We start from the raw sequence: 25,374 nt of genomic DNA on the forward strand, positions 1-25,374 counted from the left end.
TGGGTAGAAGTAACCCCAGATAAATGTACCAACTGTGTGGTGCTACACTTAAGGTGATATCAAGTTTTCCGGACAATACAGACAGGCTGCAAGAGCAGAGCATGGGGTCTTCTTGTCAATGATTTTTGGAATTTTGCTAGCAGGGAAAAGGTGATTGTCCCTCTGTTTAAGGACATGGTCAGGCCATGCCTTGAGTACTGCATACAGGTCTGGAGACATCATTTTAGGAAGGATGTAGATTTGCTTGAGTGTACAGAGAAGGGAAACAAGATTGAGGGAAATGAAGGGATCCTCTTACCAAGAGAGGATTAAGTTCTGCAAATTGCAGTGGCTGGAGACTAGGCACCTGTGCGGTGATCTGATTGAGGTGTATAAGGCCTTGAATGGGTTGAGCACGCTGAATTCTGATGGGATCCTTCCACTTGCTCAGATTACGAACCTAAGGGGGCATACATTCAAATTAAGAAAAGACAGATGTAGAATAGATATGCAGAAATTTTCCTTTAGCCAGCGGGCGGTTAATTGCTGGAACAAACTTCTGTTGTTGTGAAAGTTCAAGGTTAAATAAATTTAAGGAGGAAGTGGACAAACATTTAGAGGGAATGGTTGTGTGAATTTTATTTTTTTCTGCTGATGCTACACAAGCTCATACACTTGCTTTCTTGCATCACATGCAGTGTTGCCAACTCTTAATAATATTTCCCGCTAGCCGCATACTCAAAATCCGCTAGTTTTAGCTCTTGACCCGCCAAATTTTTAAAATTTTCATTTATTTGTACTTTGTAGTGAATAAAAACAAACAAACAAATAGTGTATATATAAATAGTTATTTATTTTTCTCTTTTTAATATAAAATCAATATCTAAAAATCTAAATTAATTTCGAAATTCAATACTTCCTCATCATATGCTTCTTGTGTACCTATTTTGCGAAGCACTTCTTCAGGTAAAACATAATTTTTACAACACTTTTCAACTCTTTTGAGCCCGTATCGTACTGATAAGATTGCATTAACCATGCCAACACTCATTCTGTTGCGTGTTTTGTTTTTTACCAGATTTAAGTTGCTGAATATTCTTTCCACATCTGCATTGGATAATGGCAAAATTAAAATACCCAATGCAAATTCGCTAATTTCTTTAAATGGATTTTTACCGCTTGCATCTCGATATTTCGAAACTTCTGACCAAAACTTCATTGTATTGTTGATGTTTTCCCATTTAACGAGAGTAATGTTTATATACTGTTGCTCAATTTTTTCAATTTCTACTTCAGACAATTTTAAATTTTGTAATAAATTTATCAGTGGTTCTTTTTGTTGCTTTAATATATTGTTAACTGAGATTAATGACATTTTTTCTAATTCTTTTATGTTGTCCGGAAGGCGTTGTTTTAACTGTTGATACAAATCAATCAAGAAATTACGGCATCTCTCTCTTATTGCCATTTCATCTGTTGTTGTGATAAGTTTATTCATTATTAATTCATTTATTTTTCTTTCAAATTGGTAACCTAAATATGGCTTAGGGTCTAAATAATTATCAATGTCCTCTTCTGTCCTTTCAATATGTGTATTTGGTAAAAACATTTTATTGGCAATCATCGACAATAGCATGTTTAAATCATGCAGTAATAATGTAGGATCGGCAGTATTTGATTCAAAAGATTTGTTTACTCTTTGTACTTCAGATAAGATAGGTTTTAAAAATAAAAGATATGCTAAATTACTTTCATCTTTGAACATTGAATAAAGAAGTTCTGCAGTATAACATTTGTCAGTCAAACGAGTTATTTCAAAATGGGCTTTTAATTCAATATACTGTTCTAAAATTCTTGTTATAGCAACTTCAATGGATAACCACCTTGTTTGACACGAACGAACTATCTTTTTCGGATCTGCGCCATCGTTTATGGCACTGTATAAATATTTGAATTGATTTTGTCGGCTGGTGGATTTACTAAACCAATTATAAGTTTCAGCTATCATGAATTCTAGACTTTTAGGGAATGTTTCGCGGGTTGCATGAGATACTGCTAATTGCAAAGAATGACATACGCATTTAATTAATATCAAGTTGGGTACATCGGACTTCAAATGTGTATAAACGCTGTTATTAACTCCAACCATAACGCTAGCATTATCTGTCCCAATGCCCACAAGATTATTTAAAGGAAGTTTAAAATTTTCCAGCGTTATTTTAATTGAATTTGAAATATTTTCAGCGTTACACTGATCTAATTCTACAAGAGCTAAGAATGTAGAAACTCTTTTATCGAATTGCTCATCATAATACACAATTGCAATACCTAATAGTTTTGTTACACTAATATCGTTTGATTCATCTAGTAACAAACTATAGTTTGAAAAGCCATTGAGCACTGACTTCAATAAATCTTTCTGAAAGTGGGGGTGTAGGATATATTTTATTATGCCGCTGCATTTTGTTCGATGAATTTTTAAAGTTCTGGCTGTTTGATCTTGGAATGCATTCTTACATAATTCACCAAGGTGGTCTATTGCCAGTATTGACGAGTGAGCACAAACAAACAAACTTAACTTTGCTTCAGCTTCCACTGTTTGTAAATTCTTGGTGGGAAAATTTAATTTAGATTGGTTGCCTGATCTATTAGATGAAAATGGTTCTGCTGACTTAATATGTTTGAAAGTTTTTAAATGATTTTTAATGTCCGAAATTTTAGCAGTAAAATCAGACTTGCAATATTTACACCTTGCTCGAGTTGGATGTCCTGGAATCTCTACTAACCAGTCTTTGAACTGTGGAAAAGCTAACCATTCCTTCCGAAAATTTTGGGTATATTTCGTTTTGTTTTTATCCGCCATCCCTAGAAAAAAAAAGTTATCTATATTTTAATAGTAACCGGATAAAAATTATTATTATTACTATTTTAAAGTCATATTAGATATACAAAATTCTTTGAAAAATATGATAAAAACAGTAAAGAATTATATATTCTTTATATTATTCTTAAATATCTTACTTTAGTTTTTGAACAACATATTATTTAAATTAATATAACGAATTAATTAATTAAATTAATATATAATATAAAAATATATAACGAATATATTTTTAAACAGTATTAAAACTCACCTGTGAATAGTTATTAGAAGCGTTGAATTTAGTTATTAGCACAGAATACAGCCAGTCTTCATATAACACGTGTTTACACTACACGAATTCGATCATACACGATTTATAAATAGGGGAACGATATCTTCTATAACACGAACCGAATTCGCTTATGCACGATTCGCCTTTGTGTTTACAAGAAATGGCAGTCGAATGCGGAATCACCCTAACTGAACGCAACACGATAGGAATGAAGAAGATTCTGAAAATGTATTTGTGTTTTATATCAGTGAAGGGGAAACGCATTTCGCCATAATAACGTAAAAACCAACACAATTCCAGCTATCGGTATAATCGCAAATGCAATTAGATCGAGTTTACTACCAGTTTATAACAGATTCCATTAGCAGAAATGCAACTGGAAATTGTTTTTATTGTTTTATGGTAGTAACCCCTAGAAATGCGCTTTAGTAAAATGTGAGGTGTTAATAGTGCATCTCTGCCTTTATGGTGTTGTTTATTCAGTTGCTACACGCGCGCAGCTTTGTTTATGTGAATCAAGCGTGCCTCCTAGTTTTGTAATTGTGCTTCATTCCCTAAAAATATTTCTTAATTTAAATGTTACATTGCCAAAATACATAAAATGCTAAACATTTATACTCTTCCCGCTAAAAAATCCGCTATCCGCTATTTCATATTTTTACCCGCTAAACCTGAAGCAATCCCGCTAAATCTAGCGGGAAAACCGCTAAAATGGCAACACTGATCACATGCCACAATTACTATTACTATACTCCTGGCATTGTTCATGCAACTATACATGCACCTTTTCTTACTGGGCTGTGTTAGTTACTCTAACACAGCCCATGTATTTACTTGTTTCATGGTTCCCAGCAGTTCCTGAAACACACAGCAACTTGCTTTCCGGACTGCAGCTCATTCCAATAGAAGCAGCACAAGAATCACTTCCACCTGTGCCTGCAGCTACTGTTAATCTATTAGTCTGTGAATCCCTCCAAGCTAGTAGTTATCCAACCCACCTAATATTGCCTCGATAGCATCAGCAAATATTTTTTGAACCCTTTCTATTTAAATGTATCCCATCCCTGTAGAAGCAATCTCTCCTGTTAAGAAACACAGACCATGCTGGGAAAAATTCCAAATGTTATATTAATGTTTTGGAGTTTTTTTTTTTTTTTTTTTTCTCTTTCTTGTTGAGCTTCCTTTGCAGGACAATAAAAAGTAATAGAGAATAGTTAAATGTTATATATTATAGCCAATATGATGTATTATTGATATCATACAATTGTAAATGGAAACACATACATAGTACACATATTACAACTGTGATTCACACACTATGTAGTGCACATAGTGTGTTTTATACATGCTGTATAAAAGTTGATCTGTAATAACGTGAGAACATCTGTTCAATAATAATAAAAGTGCCAAAAATCTGTGTACCATTACACAGTAAATGTTATTTTTCATCTTTGGAAAATGCTGGGGCCCAGTGTGAAATATGCATGTAACACAGATCCTTGACTGTCAAACTATTTTTCTATTAATCAATGATGAAGATAGTTCTGAAATGCATAATTTACCTTTAATATTATTCAGTTAAGTTTCTCTAAACAGATGACTAATGCAGAAGTATTCCTACTGCTAGTTTGTGATGGGGTAACCATGTTTTATAAATACTGTAGGGATCAGTGCAGTCACATCACACCACCAAGCTAGTCCCCAACACTTTATATTATTGAAAGGACTGTTCTGTTCAGGTACAGTGATGCATGACAATCAAATTCATTTTTATCATTAAAATATCACTATTTTAATGATAAAAATGCTTCACATACTTTAGCATTAGAAGGAAAGAATCTTTTAACAGAAATAGCACTGAACGAAATATGGTACCCAAGCAATTAATTTTAATTATATTCTAAAGGCTGGTGATAAAATTAGGGTACACATTCATTCTGTTGATGTTTTGGTATTAAGGCTGTATGTGTAATTAAAATCTGTGATGGCTTATGCAATTATATTGTTAAGTTAAACTTACAAGTAATGAGTTTCTGACATTCTTGGAAATAAATTAGAATGGTGACAAGTAGAAAGAAGCACACAATGTTTATTATATATTGTGGTAAATAAGTACATAAACACAATATATGCATATATTCATTGCTTCTCAGTTGAGTAGCAGTACACTTGACGAAAATTCTTCATATATATATTAAAATAAAATAATAATAATAAAAAAAAAAAATACCTGGAATATTACTGGAAAATTGAAAGTTTATAGGAAAAGAAATTTACATGACAACTTTTTTCTTTTGACTAAGGAATAACCCGATAATGTAACTGACAGTAAAATTTTGGAAGTTATTCACACAAAACCTACATTAAACATTATGCATAATGTTCCTGATATAAAAAGGTTTCCCCTTAATAAACACTATTTGGTATTATTAAACCAGAGAACAGTCAAATTCCACTGATAATGATAGGTCCCAATACTAATCCAATTTACAATAACTGTCTGTGCACATTTCATTATTTCAAGAATGGCACACACACACACACACCCACTGATGTTATATTTCATTGAGTTTTACTTACAATCCATATTTTCTCCCCACTGCCTGAACAATGATAAAAGAACCACACCATTTATATATACATCAGGAATTTATGCCTATATACTTTTAATCCTTACAAATATCATTTAAAGATACTTCATAGGTGCATACAGAAAAGAATATTTGTATTATATACTAGGATAGCACAGCAAAGAAATGAACTGGATGTTTGATTAAAAATAAAATAAACAAAGCCAGCCCATATGCTATTCAGGTTATAACATGCAGAATGAATTACCTTATAATCAATAGTTATGTATGTCAAAACCATTTCATACAAACAGTCTCCAATAATGCAATATCATATTCCATAATTTCTGGATAAGAACTTGTGTGACAACAAACACACATTACCTTCACAGTGTACACAAACAGATATAAAATTGAACTATTCAAGCCATAAACATACAGTAAACTGTATTTTGTATCTGGGTAGGTAATAAGTTTTAAAATAAAGTAAAACAGATTAAACCAATGCATTCATATAAAATGCAGATAACTATTTAACCATTAATAATCAGTATACAGTTTACTTTATCATGTCTTATTTTTCAAAAGCAACTTGCATATTTCAAAGAATCTTACAAGAAATTATAACAATGAAGTACAAGTTATAACCTGAGGGAAGGAGGGGGAAGAAAAGGATGAGGAAAAATAAAGCAGCAAATCTTTATTCTTGTTCACTTTTAGGAGAGCCACCATTCTTTTCTAATGATCTGGCTGGAGAAGCACTTTTTGATTTACTCCTTGACTTCTCCTGGCTAGGGCTTCTACTTTTACTGGGAGACTTTCTTGGACTATGAGAACCAGATCTGGAGTTTGAATGCGATTTAGATCTTGAAGGAGACCTGGATGGAGATTTAGACTTGCTACGGCTTCTACTGCGACTTGGACTCTTGCTACGACTATGCGATCTAGAGGCACTTCGAGATCGAGACCCTGACCTACAATATTTTTAAACATTAATTGAATTCTCAATAACAGCATAAATATCCTTTAATTGTTAGGAATTTTCTATGTGCTTGGCTAACATTAAGTAATATTCTTAAGAAAAATCTAGCTATATGCATGTCTTAGGAAATAGAACTAAAATTTCAGTACAAAGATCAATATTTCTGACCATATCTTACAGCAAAGTACTTCTGTAGTTAAAAATTGCAATAATCTGGTGCATCCCTGAAGTACTCCTGAATTCTGTATTGGCCAAACTGCACTACCACCTTACTGTTCAAACTAGTGCTTCTCTACTACTTTTTTAAAACAACATGCCTTTAAACCATGTATTCATATAAGGTACTAGCCACTTATCCCTTTTTCACACGGGTTTTTATTTACATAGGTAGACAATGCATGATCAATATACTTTGGCATATGCAAATAAATTAATCTCTCTCTCTCTCTCTCTCTCTCTCTCTCTCTCTCTCTCTCTCTCTCTCTCTCAAGCATGTTCAAAACTGTGCAAGTCAAGGGATAAAATATGCAAGAATTGCAATTTATTCATATAACACTGCTCTGCATTGAAACAGAAAGAAATGATTTTTGGAATCAAGAAAAATATTTCGAGGGCGACAATCTTGTCTCCCCTGAAATACGTGTTTCTGAGTTGCTGGATTTCACCGAATACAAATTAAATATAAAATAAATGACAGTATGAAGTATTTCTGTCTGCTGAGACCCCCAAGGCAATGGAGTCAAAAATAACCTAGGGACATATTTCAGTAACCTCTAAACCTACCAAAGGACAGACTGCAAGGCCATAGTCCTGTGTTGTGCAAAGCACTAATAAGTGCTTTGAAGATCAAGTGAAGGCTGAATAGAAAAAAGATAAATGTTGTGCCAGTCCCATTCATTTCCTCTCCACAATGAAAAATCAATCTGAAATGGTGGAAAAGTAGACTATTTATGGAAAGTAAATTAAAATAAATGGATAAAAATAACACACACACACAAAAATAAAAATGAGAGGCACCTAGTATATAAATGGACCTGGATATTCCAAAATAACTAACAGTGAAGGGGAGATACTACTGAATGTGCAGTTTCCTGAAGATAACAAAACTCAAGATTTCCCTCTGCATGTGAGCAGCAGGGGGCTTTCATTGGACCACAACCGTTCACACTTAGCCCTCTGGTATATTTGTGAGGTTAAAATGCAATGACCTTAAGTTGTTTTGGATGCCAATGCCTTGTAGTGCTTGATGTGATACAGCTAACAGATGAAATCCTTATTTCATCTTTCTATATTTAATCATTATATTTTTCATTTCAATTCAGAAATCTAAAGCATGCTGCAAAAGGAGACAAGTTCGCCACAACTTACTTTGCATTACTTACTTCTGTAAGTAAATCCAAAAATAACGTTACTTCAACTCATTGCAGTGCCATCAAATATCTCACTATCATAGTCTAACTCTTCATTTATAATTCAATCAATACTAAGTGTATAGGGGTCAGATGGCTAAAACTCAAAGATAAACAATGTTTGTTTGCAAAATGTGGACAATAAAAAATAATAGATAAAATGTTGTATTTTAATAGAGGAAGGGGGCAGGATCAGCTTTCAGCAAAAAGGAATGCACGAGAGGACTATATCCTATGTGGAGGCAAGCAAGAACACAACTTACTATGGTTCCTGTACAGACTAATAAAGGAACTTTTACTTGAAAATTCATTTATTAGAATTAAAAAACAAGAGCTCAGAATCACAAAAGGTGATATGGACAGATTTTTTAATTAAAGTAAAAAAAACTAACATGGAGAAGTTTATGAATTAAAAATGCCTTTGTTTCATTATTCATGAACTTAATAAGTAATTACCTGCATTTCAACACACTTTTTACCACATCCAATAAACAGGAGTTGCCACTTCTCAATACTCATTAGAGGTCCATACATTATACACAACTCCATGTCCTACAGTAAAGTCGACACGTGGTCCATTTACTTGGATATAGTAAGCCTGCTTTATATCCTCTGCCTGGCCAATGATAATAAATGTGTGCTACGCATTATATACAGTCAGTTTACATGTAGTGTAAACACGTGCATACACTACATGATTTCGATCATACACGATTTACAAATAAGGGAACGATAGCATATATAACACGAACCAATTCGCTTATGCACGATTTGCCTTTGTGTTGTCAAATGGCAATCAAATGACAATCAAACGCAGAATCACCCCAACTGAATGCAACACGATAGGAATGAAAAGAAGAATCTGAAAATGTATTTATGTTTTTGAATACAGTTATCGGTATTATCGCAAATGCCATTAAATCGAGTTTACTGCCAAGTTTATAACAGATTCCACTAGCAGAAACGCAACTGGAAACTGTTTTTATTGTTTTATGGTAATAACACCCAGAAATGTGCTTTAGTAAAATGTGAGGTGTTAATAGTGTATCTCTGCCTTTATAGACCTAGATACTCTGTCTATCTAGGTCTCTCTTCTTCAGAGAGACCTAGATAGACTTCAGGAATGGTCAGAAAAATGGCAGCTGTGCTTTAATCCAACAAAGTGTAAGGTATTACACCTGGGAAACAGTAATCCCAAAAAAACTTATTCACTTGGTGGAGTTCAACTAAACCCAGTACTGGAGGAAAGGGACTTGGGTGTTACGATACGGTCAGACATGAAATTCTCTGAGCATTGTAAACAGGTTGCAAGGAAGGCCCATGGTGTCCTATCAATGATCTATCGAACTTTTGCAAGTAGAGATAGGGACGTGATAACCCCATTATATAAGGCTTATGTTAGACCACACTTGGAATACTGTGTTCAAGTATGGAGACCGCACCCAAAGAAAGACACCGAGCTTCTTGAAAGGGTGCAAAGAAGGGTAACTCGCCTGGTGAGATCGGCAAAAGGGCGTCCTTATGAAGAAAGACTTCGAATATGTGGGTTGCAGAGTTTGGAAACTAGACACCTTAGAGGAGATTTGATTGAGGTGTTTAAGGCTCTGAGAGGCATCAGTAAAATGAATGAGGACGAAATTTTCAAGATTATAAATGATGCTAGAACTAGGGGACATAAATTCAAGTTACGGGAGGGGAAATGTTTAGATTGGACTGCAGGAAGTTTTATTTTAGCCAGCGAGTTATAAATTACTGGAATAAGTTGCCTTCGTGGGTGGTAGAGGCCGACAGTTTGGGGAAATTCAAAGGTCATCTGGATAGTACTTTCGGGTGAGGGAAGCGCATAGAATGATAGGTTTAATTTCCTTTTTATTTATTTTTTATTTTTTTCATTTATTAATTATTATTATTATTATTATTATTTAGTTATTTATTTTATTTATTTATTTTTTGTTTTTATCATTGTTTTGTTCGGATTTTTTTTTTTTTTTTTTGGCTGGTGCAGCATAAGCCATAGGCTTTCTTGCACCATGCAGCCGTTAACTAATACTAATGGCGTTGATTCAGTTGATACATGCACGCAGCTTTGTTTATGTGTATCGAGCGTGCCCTATCAAGCATGCCTCATTTTGTAATTGTGCTTTATTCCCTAAAAATGAGTAAAATACTTAAAAGGTGTGAAAAGGAAGCATCCTGGTGAAGACACTACAGAGGCAGAGAGAAAAAGAAAAGCAATATCGATAAGCAAAGGCGGACTGGATCAAAAATTCTTACCCGGGAAAATTTGTAGTGGCCTCATACTATGGTTTATGGCCAACCTCTGACCCATCGGTGTTTCCCCGGTAAGGCTAATGGCCAGTCCGCCACTGTCGATAGAGAAAAAAAATATGAAATTGTGAAAGCTTTGAGCGAAATGAAAGACCATGTGATATTGCACGTGCTATATGCATAAATGAGGCAACGCCGAGAATTAGAAAGAATGCAAAGAAAATAAAAACTTTCATAGCAGGAACAACTCAAAGTTTAATTAAAATCCATTAGATCAAGATACAGATTTGGGAGGGATGGAACAGCTATCATCTGTTTGGATAGAAAAATCAAACAAAAAACAAGTCTGATTACGATAGAAGCAAAAGCATTAGCAATATTTTGTTACATAATAGTTGTAATAAAATAGGTATTTTATTATGATTATTTGTGTTTGGTAATGTTTTAAAAATGTGTGTTCAATCTTGGGTGATCGGCACCTAACCCTATTCTTCCCATAGGGCCTGTTGTTTATATTGCACAAGGGTTTCTAGGAACACAACTATCGTGCTATACGAGGACTGACTGTACAGTAGAATGTCAGTTATCCGGAATAATTTGAAAGGCTGCTTTTTCCTTCTTTTTTTTTATATATTAATGATAGTATTTGAGACAAATGTTTATTATGTTATGAGAGTATTTCTGTGTGTTTTTTTTTAACATTGTATATCTGGTGAAACATTGGATTAGGACTAAGGGGGTTTCTCAAAAACCACAAGTGATTGAGTTTTTAGTCATTCGCTTCAGTGAACCCAATTTTCTATGACAATTTTTTCCATTCATTTCATATTAATGTATTTTAGTAGTATTCATATTATTGTAGTTTAGTTTAGCTCCCAATTCAGTAAGAATAATACTGGCCCAAAACTGTGTGATTTATTATTTTTCTCAATTTTTTAGGGTAAAATTTCAACAAAAAGAAAATGCATAGTTTTAACATTGCAACAAAAAAAAAAAAAAAAAAAAATGGAGTCTATCAATAGAATTAGAAAAGGTGAAAATTTAGGAAATCTCACAGAAGAATTTATTTTAATGAATTTAAAATAAAACATTAAATTCTTTAAAGAATTTAATGTTTTCTTGATATAAATTAACAATTTATATCAAGAAAAATTCCAATTGCTTTATCAGAATTTGTGTTGAAACCCAAATACAGTCAGTCCTCATATAACACGTGTTTACACTACACGAATTCGATCATACACGATTTATAAATAGGGGAACGATATCTTATATAACACGAACCGAATTTGCTTATGCACGATTAGCCATTGTGTTTACATGGAATGGCAGTGGAACACAGAATCACCCCAACCGAACGCAACACGATAGGAATGAAGAGAAGATTCTGAAAATGTATTTATGTTTTTTCTATCAGTGAAGGGGAAACACATTTCACCATAATAACGTAAAAACCAACAGAATTCCAGCTATCGGTATAATCGCAAATGCAATTAGATCGAGTTTACTACCAGTTTATAACAGATACGCAACTGGAAATTGTTTTATGATAGTAACCCCTAGAAATGTGAGGTGTTAACAGTGTATCTCTGCCTTTACGGTGTTGTTTATTCAGTTGCTACACATGCACAGCTTTGTTTATGTGTATCAAGCGTGCCTCCTCATTTTGTAATTGTGCTTTATTCCCTAAAAATGAGTAAAATTCTTAATTAAAAGGTGTGAAAAGGAAGCGTCCTGGTGAAGACACTGCAGATTCAGAGAGAAAAAGAAAAGCAATATCGATAAACAGAGGCGGACTGGATCAAAAATTCTTACCCGGGAAAATTGGTAGTGACCTCATACTAGCGTTTATGGCCAAAATCACACCGGCCTCCGGCCCACCGGGGTTTCCCCGGTAAGACTTATGGCCAGTCCGCCTCTGTCGATAGAGAAAAAATATGAAATTGTGAAACGCTTTGAGCGAAAATGATATTGCACGTGCTACAGACCTAAATGAGGCAATGCCGAGAATTACGAAGAATGCAGAAAAAATAGAAACAACTTTCATAGCAGGAACAACTCAAAGTGTAATTAAAATCCATTAGATTAAGACACAAAGAATTGGAAGAGATGGAATGGCTGTCATCTGTTTGGATAGAAAACCAAACAAAAAACAAGTTTGCTTACGATAGAAGCAAAAGCATTAGCAATATTTTATTACGTAAAAAAATACGTAAGTATTTTATTCGTAAAAAAATAAGTATTTTTTATTATTTATTATATTATAATAAAATATAATAATAATAAAAATATTATAAAAAATTATAATATTTTTTATTGCGTATTTTAATCGTTATAAAATACTTACGTATTTTAAAAACAATTAAAATTACCCGATTATTTATTGTGTTTGGTAATGTTTTGGTTACAAATGTGTGTTCAATCTTGGGTGGTCGGCACCTAACCCTATTTTTCACATAGGGCCTGTTGTTTATATTGCACGATTTTGCATTGCACGAGGGTTTCTAGGAACACAACTATCGTGTTATATGAGGATTGACTGTATGCCACTTTAGGGAGTGCACTTTATTTGTGGTTTCTTCAGAAGTGAAGTTTAGATGAGCCAGTGTCTGGACCAACGTTGTGTAAAAAAGCATTAGATTTTAATTGTAAATTAAGAGATAATGAAAATGTTAAGGGAAGCACAAGTTTGGCTGAAAAACTTTAAATAGAGAGAGTATGCATGAACTAGATATTCAAATAGAAAATTTTTTTGCTGATGAATTGGCAATGGCATCCTTTAAAAGTAAGTTTTCTTCGGTTATAGCAAATTTCGAGAAAGAAAACATTTATAATGTTGATGTTATTTGGTTTTTAGGAGCATTAGCAACTAAGGCCATATTGCTCCGGGGATATGTGATGGTAATTCCCCGACCTTTCTGCATCCTCCATATTTGGTGGTCACGGGCTCAAACCCCGGTCTGATCAAGAAGTGTGTGCTATGCACTGCTGCTCCTGTCCACCTGGCTACGAAGGCGCCATAATGTTGATGAGATGGGCTTATTATGGAAAGCATTAGTGAGAAAAACCCTAGCCACTAAAAGAAATTTCTACACCAGGTTTTAAGATGAGAAAAGAGCGAGTTACAATTGTTTGTGTGCAAATGCTACTGGGATGCACAGATTGCACATGCTCGTCATCGGTAAGTTGAAAAAACCAAGAGCATTTAAAAATCTAATTTTCCTGTTTTGTACAAAAATCAGAAAAATGCCCGGATCGACGTTTCTGCTTTTCCAAGGCTCGTTTATAATTTTTTTTTTTTTTTTATTCCGTAAGTTAAAAAAAAGTCAGAAAACAACAAAAAAAAAAAAAAAAAAAAAAAAAACACCCCACTGGTGAAGTTTTACTTCTATTAGATAATGCATCTTCCCATCCACGTGAGAAGGACATTAACAGCATTGATCCGAAATTGAGAGAAGAGGCTGAATGAGAGAAGCCACCAAATGTGACTTCTCTCATTCAGCCTTGAGACTAAGGCATTATTGAGATTTAACCCAATCTGCGGAATAACCACTTATCACAACCATCTACCTCCTGCCCTGAAGCCATCCAACTTATAAAGTAACCACTCATGTGAGACTGAGTCAAATGCTTTACTCAAATCCAAATAAACAATGTCAAAATTATTCCCTAAATCCAGCTCTTGAGTGACCCTGTCAAAATAGCTAACCAGATTAGTTTAACATGACTTTTCCCTTACAAAACCATGGTGAGTATCCTTCAGAATTCCATTTCTATCAAAATGATCCTTGATCATTGCCTCCACAAAATATGATTTTCCCTACTACTGAAGGGAAAATCATGTTCTCTCTCCAGGGTCGGACTAGAAAGGGTGGACCCCTCCCCTAAGGAGTTTTTTCCCTCAAGTGAAAGAAGGGAATTGGAAATTTCATGAAAATGAACCATGTTTTGTTTCATTCGGTGAACGGCTACTCTGTCAGCGCAAGAGAAGTGAAATTACATTTGCAGCTCAGAATGGAATTCAAGCATTGAAACATGACATTTTATGGTGAATTTTTCGGGCGTTGTGTGATAATGAAAATTCAATTTTTCTCTGGAAATTTTTTGATGGTATCAAATGCATATCAAGGAAATATTGAAGTATTCAATAACAATTACAATTTCCCAATCCCTCACTACGAGTAATGGATTGTTCTCACAATCTGTTACTAGCTGTGCAATAACAATTACTTAATTTCCCAATCCCTCACTACGCGTAACGGATTGTTCTCACAATCTGTTACTAGCTGTGCATTCGAGGAGCAACTTTCGAGTTAGGGTTAAAAATTAGAAAAAAACAGGGCAGACTTAGACCGGGTTAAAATCCACATTTTTTTTTTAAGATTTAAATCAGCGATCGAGAAACCACGAATACAGATACCGCAAATAGCGGGGGATTACTGTATAAAGAATTAAAACTTCATGTTCTTGTATAGTTAACTACCCTGACACACCCCTTACAAGTTATTTAAGCTCGCTTCCCTGGCATTAGCTACCCACTCATTTGAAACGTTTCTGCCCTCAGAACTAGGCTTACAATACCAAGATCTGAGTACTGGGATCCCAGTCATTTTTTTTCCAGTATTCAAATACCGGTTTTTCGGTACTAATTTTAAAAATATAGTTTATAATTTAATCACATAATGGTTATAAAATCACCTTTATGTGATTATGATGTCCTCATCTCTACTAGAGAATGTCAATAAATCATCAATAGGACAGTGTGCAACACTGCAAACCGTCCACAATTCTCGGACAACTTCACGTCTGACCGTATCATAACTCCCAAATCCCGTTCCTCCACTACTGACTTTAATTCAACTCCACCAAGTGTATAAATTATTTTGGGGTTGCTGTTCTCCAGGTGTAAGACCTTGCATTTTGCTGAATTGCCACTTTTCTGACCATCCCGGAAATCTATCTAAGTCACTCTGAAGAAGCTCTGCTTGGCGGTGACCATTAACTATAATATCTTTATTGCAATCAGCAAAAATAAGTAAATTCTACATGGATGCCGATGCAATGCCCACAACAGCAAAAATGCTAGGGGTAACTACTCTATTGATCTTTACATCATCTGCAAGACACTACACACCCTATATCCCTTCATAGATGTCATTTAAGATAATCAAAAACAACAGTGGTCCCAATACTGATCCTTGGGGAACCCTCCTTCTTACATTAACCCAATCTGAGGAATAACCATTTATCACAACCCCCTGCCTGGTGCCCTCAAGCCATCGTGCTATCCATCTAAGGATTTTCCCTATGATTCCAGCCTGCTCCAACTTATAAAGTAACTGCTCAGGTGGGACTGAGTCAAATGCTTTGACGATATCTAAATAAACAATGTCAAAATTATTCTCTAAATCCATCTAACAAGTGGCCTGTCAAAATGGCTAACCAGATTTATTAAGCATTATTTTCCCTTTACAAAACCATGCTGTGTCCCCTACAGAATTTCATTTCCATCTAAATGATCCTGAATTCCACCTTTGACCACTGCCTCCATGATTTTCCCCACTACTGAAGTCAGACTGGCTGGTCGGTAATTTCCCGTTACACTTCAACTGCCTGTATGTTCCAATTTACACCAATCCAACGGAATCTCTCCTGAGTCCAGTGATGCTCTCATAACTAGCTTTAATGGTTCAATGCACTCACTTGCTGCCTCCTTTAAGATTATAGAGTATATGCTATCAATAGCATATAGGGTATATGCTATTTAATGAGAAAACATTCGTGCCTGTGGGCACGAATGTTTTCTCATTAAATCAACATGTGAAATTTCAACATCATTAGATTTTTTCAACTTCACTCCCATAATTTCTCATTGACGTGAAGGGTTTTTCTTCTGCAAATATCGATGCAAAGTAACTGTCGAATTCATCTGCAACATCAGTTGGAATATCTAATACTGTCCCACACAATTACATATGCATCTGATCTGATTTGTCCTTCTCTTCTTTGCATTTATATATATGAAGAGTTCCTTAACTGCATTCTTTGCTCTTTATTCCTTATCTCCACTCTTTGCTCTCTCCCAGATTCAGTAAGGATACTATAGTGAAAATTATATTTCGCTGAATAAAACGTCTTTCTCCTTCAGAAAATGATGAATATAATTCAACCGTGGAAGACCAACATGGAACAGAACATCAGTGTTCTGCAAATTCTTTCCAAAATAAGAAATTGCCTGACTCCAATGAGATTTTAAAAGATGAACTTGAGTCAGAAATTAATGAAATACTTAAATTATTTTTGCTAAAAAAAGTTCAAAGCCTAAAAAATATGGACAGATCATCTACGATTATCTCGTAACAGAATAGAATCCGAAAGGGTGCTTTCTGCTGCTATCAAATGTACCAAAATTCTTAAACATAACTAAACTTTGCAGTAACAATATGCATTTCTTTGTTTTTAGAATAACTGTATTTTAATGATTTTTTTCAGAATATTTATTATTGCAATAAAAGTTTATTTAAAATATGAATTAAAGTAATTACAGTACTTGTTTTTTCCTTACTTTATTGTACCTAACTGTCATCAAAATTTATTGATGAAAAACATTTGTTTTTGGAATACCGGTATCCCGGTTTCATAAATTAAAATTACCGAAATACCGGTATTAAGATTTTGACCAGTATTGTAAGTTCAGAACATCTTGCTAATATGTTCTGTTGCAGTAAAAAACAAACTCTAGGTATGTGCAAGCATTACTTTGACCAATATTATCAGATAAATGCATATCTATGTTATCCTTGTCACCCCAAACTAGCAGTTCTCCCTGAACCCTTTAAGGTTTCCTCAATAATACTGGCAAAAATTCTTGCACCACCTTAGTTTAAATGTATCCAATCTCTACAAAACAGATTCTATCAAAAGCTGATAGAAATCCCCCCCCCCACACCACCACCACCCTGCAGAGCCCTTCAAGTCTTAGTAAATCCACAAGGCTTTCAGCATATAATCCCTCCCTATTGGTGCCTGGGCTGAATTGCAGATAGACATTGTGATCTAACTTGTGGCATTTCTTCAGTATGGTGCTATTTTTGTCTAACAAATAGTCAGCTCGTGCATGCTTAATTTCATTAGTCCCCACACAAATAATAATATTCTTTGTCTTCTCATAAACTAATAATCTGATGTATATTACATGGGTAAATATTATTAAGATTCAAAAACAAACATAGTTCTGGCATCTTAAGCTGAATTTTTCTTTTTTTAAATTCAACAATCAACCAATAAAAATTTTCATATTATATTCTGAACCAGTAACATAATATACAACTGGAATGGAAGTGTTTTTTTTTTTTTTTTTAATTAACTGTGAAAATCTTTGTTAGAATAGTTAAGTGTAACTATTTCTTAAATAACGCAAACATAATAATCAATGCTCTGGAAGATAAGTCTACATTTAGTATTAGCATTGGCAAGGAACATAATGGGAGTAAGCAAAGCTTATACAGTAGAACATGTGCGCAACTGGTAACCTTTATTTCATCATTCTGATGAAATAAAGGTTACCAGTTCATCAGAATGAACTTTGTAAGTTCATTCTGATGAACATAAAAAGTAATTTTGTTGTGCGAATAATCTGGATTTAAGTTCTTTTTTCTAAGGTCAATTATTAGGCAGAAAATCAGATTAGTATTTACCATGGAGCACGCTAAAGTGCCTTTCTAAATTTCCTTTTTTGGGTATGGCCACGGAAGCATTGCAAATCAAACAACATTTTTCTTTTATCATTACAAAAGAGTATTCTAGTTCCCACTCTTCATGAAAATGATACGTTTTACTCTTTTTCGTAGTATTCATTTTAAGTCAAATATTAAAGTAATGTATAAGTACAGTACTGTCCAGTTATTAATATTAAGTAAGCTAAATAAGGATTCGACGCATACACTATGCTCTCCACAATGAAACTGTGTGAATTTTCACTAAACAAGCGCACTGGCTGCGCAGCAACAAGAGTAGTCATGTGGTTCAATGGATTTGTAAAAAGCGCATGCAGTGGGATGCATAATAATATTTAGATTTTGACTAATCTGTTTCTTTATGTATATTTAAAATTCGTCGTGATCGACCAAAATTAAAGCCGCGATCGACTGGTTGGCCACCCCACCAATATGATTTCAATTTGAATGTGAGAGATATTTCTACCAAACATGACTTCACTCATCCAACCTATGGATCAGAGTGCTATTTCGAATTTCAAAGCTACTATCTACACACAAATTTGGTAAGGCATTGTCTGCAATAGATTGAGAAAAATTATGTCAAGAAACTTAATACTGTAAGAGAAATCTTACAATATTTACCACGTCATCTTAAACATTAATAAGGCCTGGGCAGAAGTTCCTAAAAGTTGTTTAAATGGTTATGCAAGAAAATATGCCCACAGAACGTAAAAAGGCTTAGAAGGATTTGAAAAATATGAATCATATGAAGATGTTACGGATAAGATAGTAAAGCTTGCAAAGCTAATTCAGTTAAAGGTTGATGGCAAAGACATGGAGAGTTAATAGAGGAAGAAGAGAAGAAATTATCCTCCACTTATTGAATTATAACAAGCAACAATAGTGAGAGAGAGAGAATAAAATGCTGACGAGACTCAAGATGTACTAAATGAGGAGCCACAAGGCTTTAACACCAGAGAGATGGCAATGGTATTTTGTGAAATTGCAATGACAATGGTTTCAGAAGATGGATCCTGACAGTGAACAATTCTTAAAAGTAAACAGAGGGTGAATTATATTCTTGCTTGCTACAAATAAATCTACGAACAATAGAAAAAAGCCACCATCCAAATCATCCATTAATATGTTCATTCATAAGGTTGAGCGGCCGACCCAGTCAATCTCCTCAGCCATCAACCTCCGCAGCAGTGTACTTATCAGTTAGCGACATTGATTCTGGCAACAATGCTTGAGAAGTTAAACTTGCTGGCATTATGCAGTCCCTTCTCCTTCATTCAGTGAGTCAACCAGACACATGCAAGCTGAGTGAAACACGTTAGGCAAATTAAGTGTATTTTTCTCTCTAAGGGTGATTTTTTGTATCCATTTTATAATTTCTAATCAAATTAGATAGCAAGGGATGTTTAATTATATTCTCTTTTAAAGTGAGGCATCTCGACTACTAACATTGTCAATGCCAACTGGTGGTCAGCACTGCAAGGTGCTGTAGTTCTATGCCTCATAGGCCTTATTCAATGCTCTGCCAATACCTTTATACCATCTACCTTGCACTGCTCATATTATTTTAGATTATAAAGTGTTTGTTACTGGTACTTGTCTTAATCTTTTCACTGTACATTTCGAAGCACACTTTTGTAATTTTTCCCATGTACAAGATAAAAAAAAAAAAAAATTGAATAAATAATTCTACTTAACACATTCATTGAGCATTTCTGTTTTGCTTCAATCAAATTCAGTGCGCATAGTTGCGAGTGTTGCATAAGCATTTAGGGAAATTCCTACTTGGGTAAAATTTGAAATGCGCAAAATTCTGCGGAATGCACCCCATATGTAAGTCAGGGGAGGCTGTATTCCCTTATTTTCCAGTGATTCTTCTGTAATTATCATGATATTAACATATAGAATAGTTCTTAGACTAACACAGTTATACGAGTTTTATTTCAATAGAAAAATAACTTTAGAAATTCAGGAATTCCCAAAAAAATTTACCATGTTAAAATTCCCAAATTTTTAATGTGGTAATTTTTTTTTTTTTTTAAATAGTTTTTATAAAGGAAAATTATTTTGGTTTTCATGAAGTGTGCATTAGAAAATAATACTTGGCAAAAGGGGGAAGCTGGGCTTATAAGGGTTATCAGTTGGGTGTTCTACACGAGACACTAAGCAGGACAGGTTGGCCTTTTGATGCTGAGATATAGTTGATAAGGTTCATGAAGGCTTTCAGAGCAACTCAAGGAAGTAGACTTATCATGTCGACATAAAATGTCGTTAGGGCTGATCAATATGGAAGATTGGCTCATTTAAAGCCATGTGCATGTAATTCTGACTGTGTAAACAGAAACGAGATGACTGACCATATCAAAAGGTTAGTGAAAACACTTGGGTGGAATGAAAGCAATAACTGCTAATAGTGTTGTTTTTAATTTTGTCAGTTTTTCACATATATGGCATGGTACATAAGCACAACTGCAGTATATAGGACATTGAAAACCCACACATCATTTGGCAGAGATAGTGTCAAGTTCAATACTTACTTTTATTTGTTTAAATAGCTTTTTTAAGCAATAAGTTTTGTTTTTTTTTTAAATACCTCAATTCACTGAATGCATAGTTTATAATAATAAATCTACTATAAGTTTTATTCCACCTATGGAAAAATGTATTATGCAGGATTAATATTACCACAAGAAAAAACTGCTGCAGAAATTTTCAAAAATTTTGCATCTATTCCAGAATTGTGGAAATAGTAAAGAGATTTGAAGATAATCAAGTTTAGCAGAGTACACATACTTTTATAAATCAAATATATAGTTCAATACATTTAATCTCAAATACTGAAATAAATTATGCTTCATAAAAACATCTCCCTTTCTCCAAATAAAAGCACATACCCTAGTGCAGTGGTTTTCAACCTTTTTTTTTTTAATAATGGCACCCCTAAGTAATTTATTTTATTTTGTGGCACTCCTACTCAATTTTCTGTCTGTTAGATCCGATTTTCCGTGATAATGAAATAAATATATAAATTAAAAAATAATAATAAGTTTAAGTAACTTAAACCCAAATTACGTGGCACCCCTGAAATATTGTTGCGGCACCCTAAGGTACCATGCTCCTCCTCCGTAGCCGAGTGGGCAGGAGCGGGAGTGCAGTAGCACACCCTCTTTGAGTAGACCGGGGTTCAAGCCCGTGATTGCTGAATACGGTCAATCTGCCAACCCGCACTGGACCAGCGTGGCAGATTATGGTCCATTTCCCTCAACATGAATTGTTGAGGAGGCTTCCCTCCTGCAGTGGGTTGATAATGGCTGCACTTTTACTTTACTTTAAGGTAGCATGGCACGCCAGCTGAAAACCACTGCCCTAGTGGGATGTACACTTCACACTTTGGGCACCTCAGCATTACATAAATAATCCACAACATGCATTTTCATGGGGGCGGGGGATGTTTCCAATTAAAAATGCTGATATATATATATATAACCACTCACCTCCCTTGTCCACGAGATCTATCTTCAACTAGTGTTATTCGTCGTCCATTTAGTTCAGTGTTGTTTAACTTCTCAATTGCATTCTTCATATCAGTATATGTTGCAAGTTCAACAATCCTAGTAGGAAATTTTGAAATCAGAATAATTTTCAAACAAAACACAGAAATGGCATTGGTAACATAATTCAAAACTTACTAATTCAGGAAGCAGAAAATGTTTCTGAATCATGCTGAAACTGCAGCACCTACTTATCTCTTTAGTTCAGTGTTAATTAATCTGTGGTTCATGAGCAATTTAGGAACATGGTCCATGGACTGTTCAAAAATTAATAAACTTACTAACTGCCAAGCAAGTTTTATTTTTATAACAAATGTTTTCTTTGTCAATATTTGTTTGAATCCATGCTAATACTTAAAAAACAATAAATTAAGATTATTCCGATATTTCTGTATTCTTTTAGTAAAACCAATATTGTTTTTATAAAGAGCCACCAAATCTATTTCACACTTGGTGGCTCATCTTAAAACATACAAGCATACCGCCTCATATTTCATCTAGTAAAAAAAAAAAAAATAAAAAAATGTACTGAATGTATCCAAACATTTCCTGCCATGGCTCCGGATCAGGAAAATATTTACGAATCTGGCTCATTTAAAAATTATTATAAGAGCAATTCCATGTCAAGTGGCCTAATTTTGAAGATGGTCCCTGCTCAACCATCTTCAATTTTGTTGAAACTTGGTGTAGATGTTCAAACATGTTTCCAAAGAAGCTGTGCAAAAATTCAGTTCAAAATATAGTATGCTTGAGGCACCAGCATCTTTTTTGTGGAGGTCAATTGTGTTACGAGGAGCAAATCACAAAAAATTTTCAAAGCTTTAAGTGTTACTGTTGCACAACGGTGAGAGGTAGTGCTCTGAAACTTGGTATACCTAGTTAACTTTTGGCAAAAAAATGCAAAACTTTTGGCGTCCAGGCTCAAAAACCTTCACTTTTTTACAATGTGGTCTAAAACTGGCACCAAAAATTTGTCACAACAAAAGTCATAACTTTGAAACAAAAACTGTTTGGTACCTTCTTTGGGCATTCCATTTAACATCTGCATGAATTCGGCCTAACTAAATATGAGCTCTTATACTTGTTTTCTGGCTGAGATATTTTCCTTCAAAGAAACTCAAAATTTTACCTATCTTTATGGGCAAATATCTTAATGTGGGACACCTACAATTCTCTTATTTTTGCCACCACTGGAAAGAGCAGGTTTTAAGGAACAAGAATCATGGTTTTTCAGTTTTGTCTTGCTACTTAAAACCTAAAAAATGGCCTTTTATATTTTCCACATAATATTTGCATACTTATTTGATGGTGAAGTTTCACATCTCAAATAAGGACAGAACCATTGCATTTACAAGAGTGAAATTTTCTGCAATTACTCTGCTCTTTGGTTTAAGAAGAAAGGATATATTGCCAATGCACAAAAAGATCTGTATTTTTTACAATGGGGGTGCAAATGGCAAGAAAAGAAATTGCATGGGTTTCTTTAGTGCAAGTTCCCAAGCCCGAAATGTGGTCTTTATTCTATTGGTTTCTAAGCTTGAAAACAGTTATAACTGCAACAAAATTTATTTAAAACACAATACAATTTGAAATAAGCAAGTGAGTGTGAAGATATTGAATCACTGCTTCGTAATTGACTGGAATTTTTCATTGATGGTTGATATTACTACTTCAGGTAAGCTATATATATAACTTGCAGAGAAGTTGTTTTTGGAGCTGGAAGATAGGCAATAATTCATTATTCGGGAATCCAGCAGACATCTTGTCTAGCAGGCCAGTGAAATGAGTGAGCTGCTCCATGATGATGCATGAAATTTACCAATATATCATGTTCTTCAAATGAAATTTTACAAATATTTCCAATCCGCCGATTATTGTCATAAATACAGGCAATGTATTGCCAGGTTGTAAATTAACAATTGGCACACATTGAATATTGGTTTCACTAGTCTGATCTACATGAGCTACAAATGATGGTGTGTCATTTGATACTCTGCAAACAAGAATGTCTTGCATCAGTAGGAATGAAGTGATGATTTTCTCTTGTTCTAGCAATAGTATGACCATCTATGAATCTTTTCTCTTGAAATGGCCTTACTTGCTCAATTTCCTCTTTAGAAACAAAACATAATTTTATTCCAGTGACATGCTTGTCACAAAATTCAAACATGTTTCTTGGTGTCAGGATTAGGTTTTCCAATTGGGCATTGGAGACTTGCACGTGCTGCCAGTCGTTTTATTGTTCTACCAATTCCATCACATGGTGACTTGCCATGGCTAGTGCCAAAGAAATTCCATTCAGCACTGATATCAAAATCCTTCTGATGACACAAGTTAATAAAATTCTTGTATTGAGCTGCAGAATCATCACTGAAGTAGTAAATGTGCCCGATTTCTGTCATGAAACTCTTCAAATATTCAATTAAGTTGGTTAGAAAAACATATACACTACAATCATGTCATATCAAAGGCAGCCACTGATTATGCAGAAACTTATATATGAGAAGTTCAACATCCTTGTAATAAATGACAAATAGATGCAATGTAGCCTGGCTATTCTCCCAGTGGAACCCTTGAACAGCAACTTGCACAACAAATGAATAATTTTCTGCAAAATCCATCAAGACGACCAATTCTCCTTTCATTAGGCTTTCCTTTGTTGACTTTAATTGGTAGCTTTGATGTTTAGCAATATAGTGATGATAGGAAATTAAATATTTTTGTACTCGACTCTTCAATAAAATCTTCTGTTGTTAATTGCTTTGTGTCCAGTGTATCTCTGTCAGTGTGAATCCATTGCTTAAATTCAATATCTTCTGGTTCATTGTTTTCAAAATATATTCTCTAGAAACTTTTTTAATTCATCTATTCCTGGACATTTTTCACACCGATGAAGCATACAATCTTTTGACTCCAAATCACAGACTGTTTTACCAATGAGAACCTTGTAATCACATTCAACAGGACTTGCTGCTAGAATTAACTTGACATTTTGATGGATTGTGTATACACATACAGAATGTGTTCCTGGAGCACCAACTGTGACACACCACTTTGGTCTAAGTTTACAAAAATTTAAAAATCCAATGTCAGATCCATTTCTATCTTGATAAGTTATAAACATTTCCTTCAAGTTGCTGAGTAGTAGTCACTTTTGCATTTGCATTCTATCTGCATTTCTAATGGAAATATAATATTTCTTTCTGGGGTATATCCGACTAAATTTATCACCTCTTGCTTTACTTGCTCAGAAAGCTTTTTTCCCAGGTATGGCTACAATTCCTTCTTCTGCTTTAAGTTTTCTAGCTTTCTTGGCCATTCTTTCTGAGACACTAAACTATTCCATTGTTTTCTTTATGGACCAACTAACTGCTTGTTTGTTTGTTATTTGATTTTTAGGAGCATTAGCAACTAAGGCCATATTGCTCCGGGGATATGCGGTGGTCATTCCCTGACCTTTCCGCATCCTCCGTATTTGGTGGGCAGGGGCTCAAACCCCGGTCTAATCAAGAAGAGTGTGCTACGCACTGCTGCTCCTGCCCACCTCGCTATGGAGGCGCTGACCAACTAAATGGAGCTAGTGTTAATATTTGAAGTTTTTCTGAGTGACTTGATACCATCAACTTTTCTTTCAATTCTTTCAGCAGCAAATTGTAATCTAAGCAATTTCAACACTGATGACTTGCACTTGATTCCAAGCCACCAATAGATGTAATGTTACTGG

The 25,374-nt window shown here is 34.4% G+C and overlaps 1 protein-coding gene across 1 annotated transcript in view; it reads right to left on the reverse strand.

Annotated features, from left to right (window-relative positions):
- Positions 1–5,375: 5,375 nt before the first annotated feature.
- The window catches only part of LOC150088396 (serine-arginine protein 55-like), a 151,330-nt gene continuing 131,331 nt past the window's right edge, over positions 5,376–25,374 (reverse strand). The window contains exons 7-8 of the mRNA XM_090369485.1: positions 21,594–21,710; positions 5,376–6,678 (exon numbers count right to left, since the gene is read on the reverse strand). Of these exons, the coding sequence (XP_090225611.1) occupies positions 6,405–6,678; positions 21,594–21,710 (391 nt within the window). The 3' untranslated portion in view covers positions 5,376–6,404. The remainder of the gene's footprint in view (positions 6,679–21,593; positions 21,711–25,374) is intronic.

Source organism: Mastigoproctus giganteus, chromosome 3 (genome assembly GCF_048544385.1).
Source record: "Mastigoproctus giganteus isolate SK-2022 chromosome 3, ASM4854438v1, whole genome shotgun sequence".
NCBI classification, from domain to species: Eukaryota; Metazoa; Arthropoda; class Arachnida; order Uropygi; family Thelyphonidae; genus Mastigoproctus; species Mastigoproctus giganteus.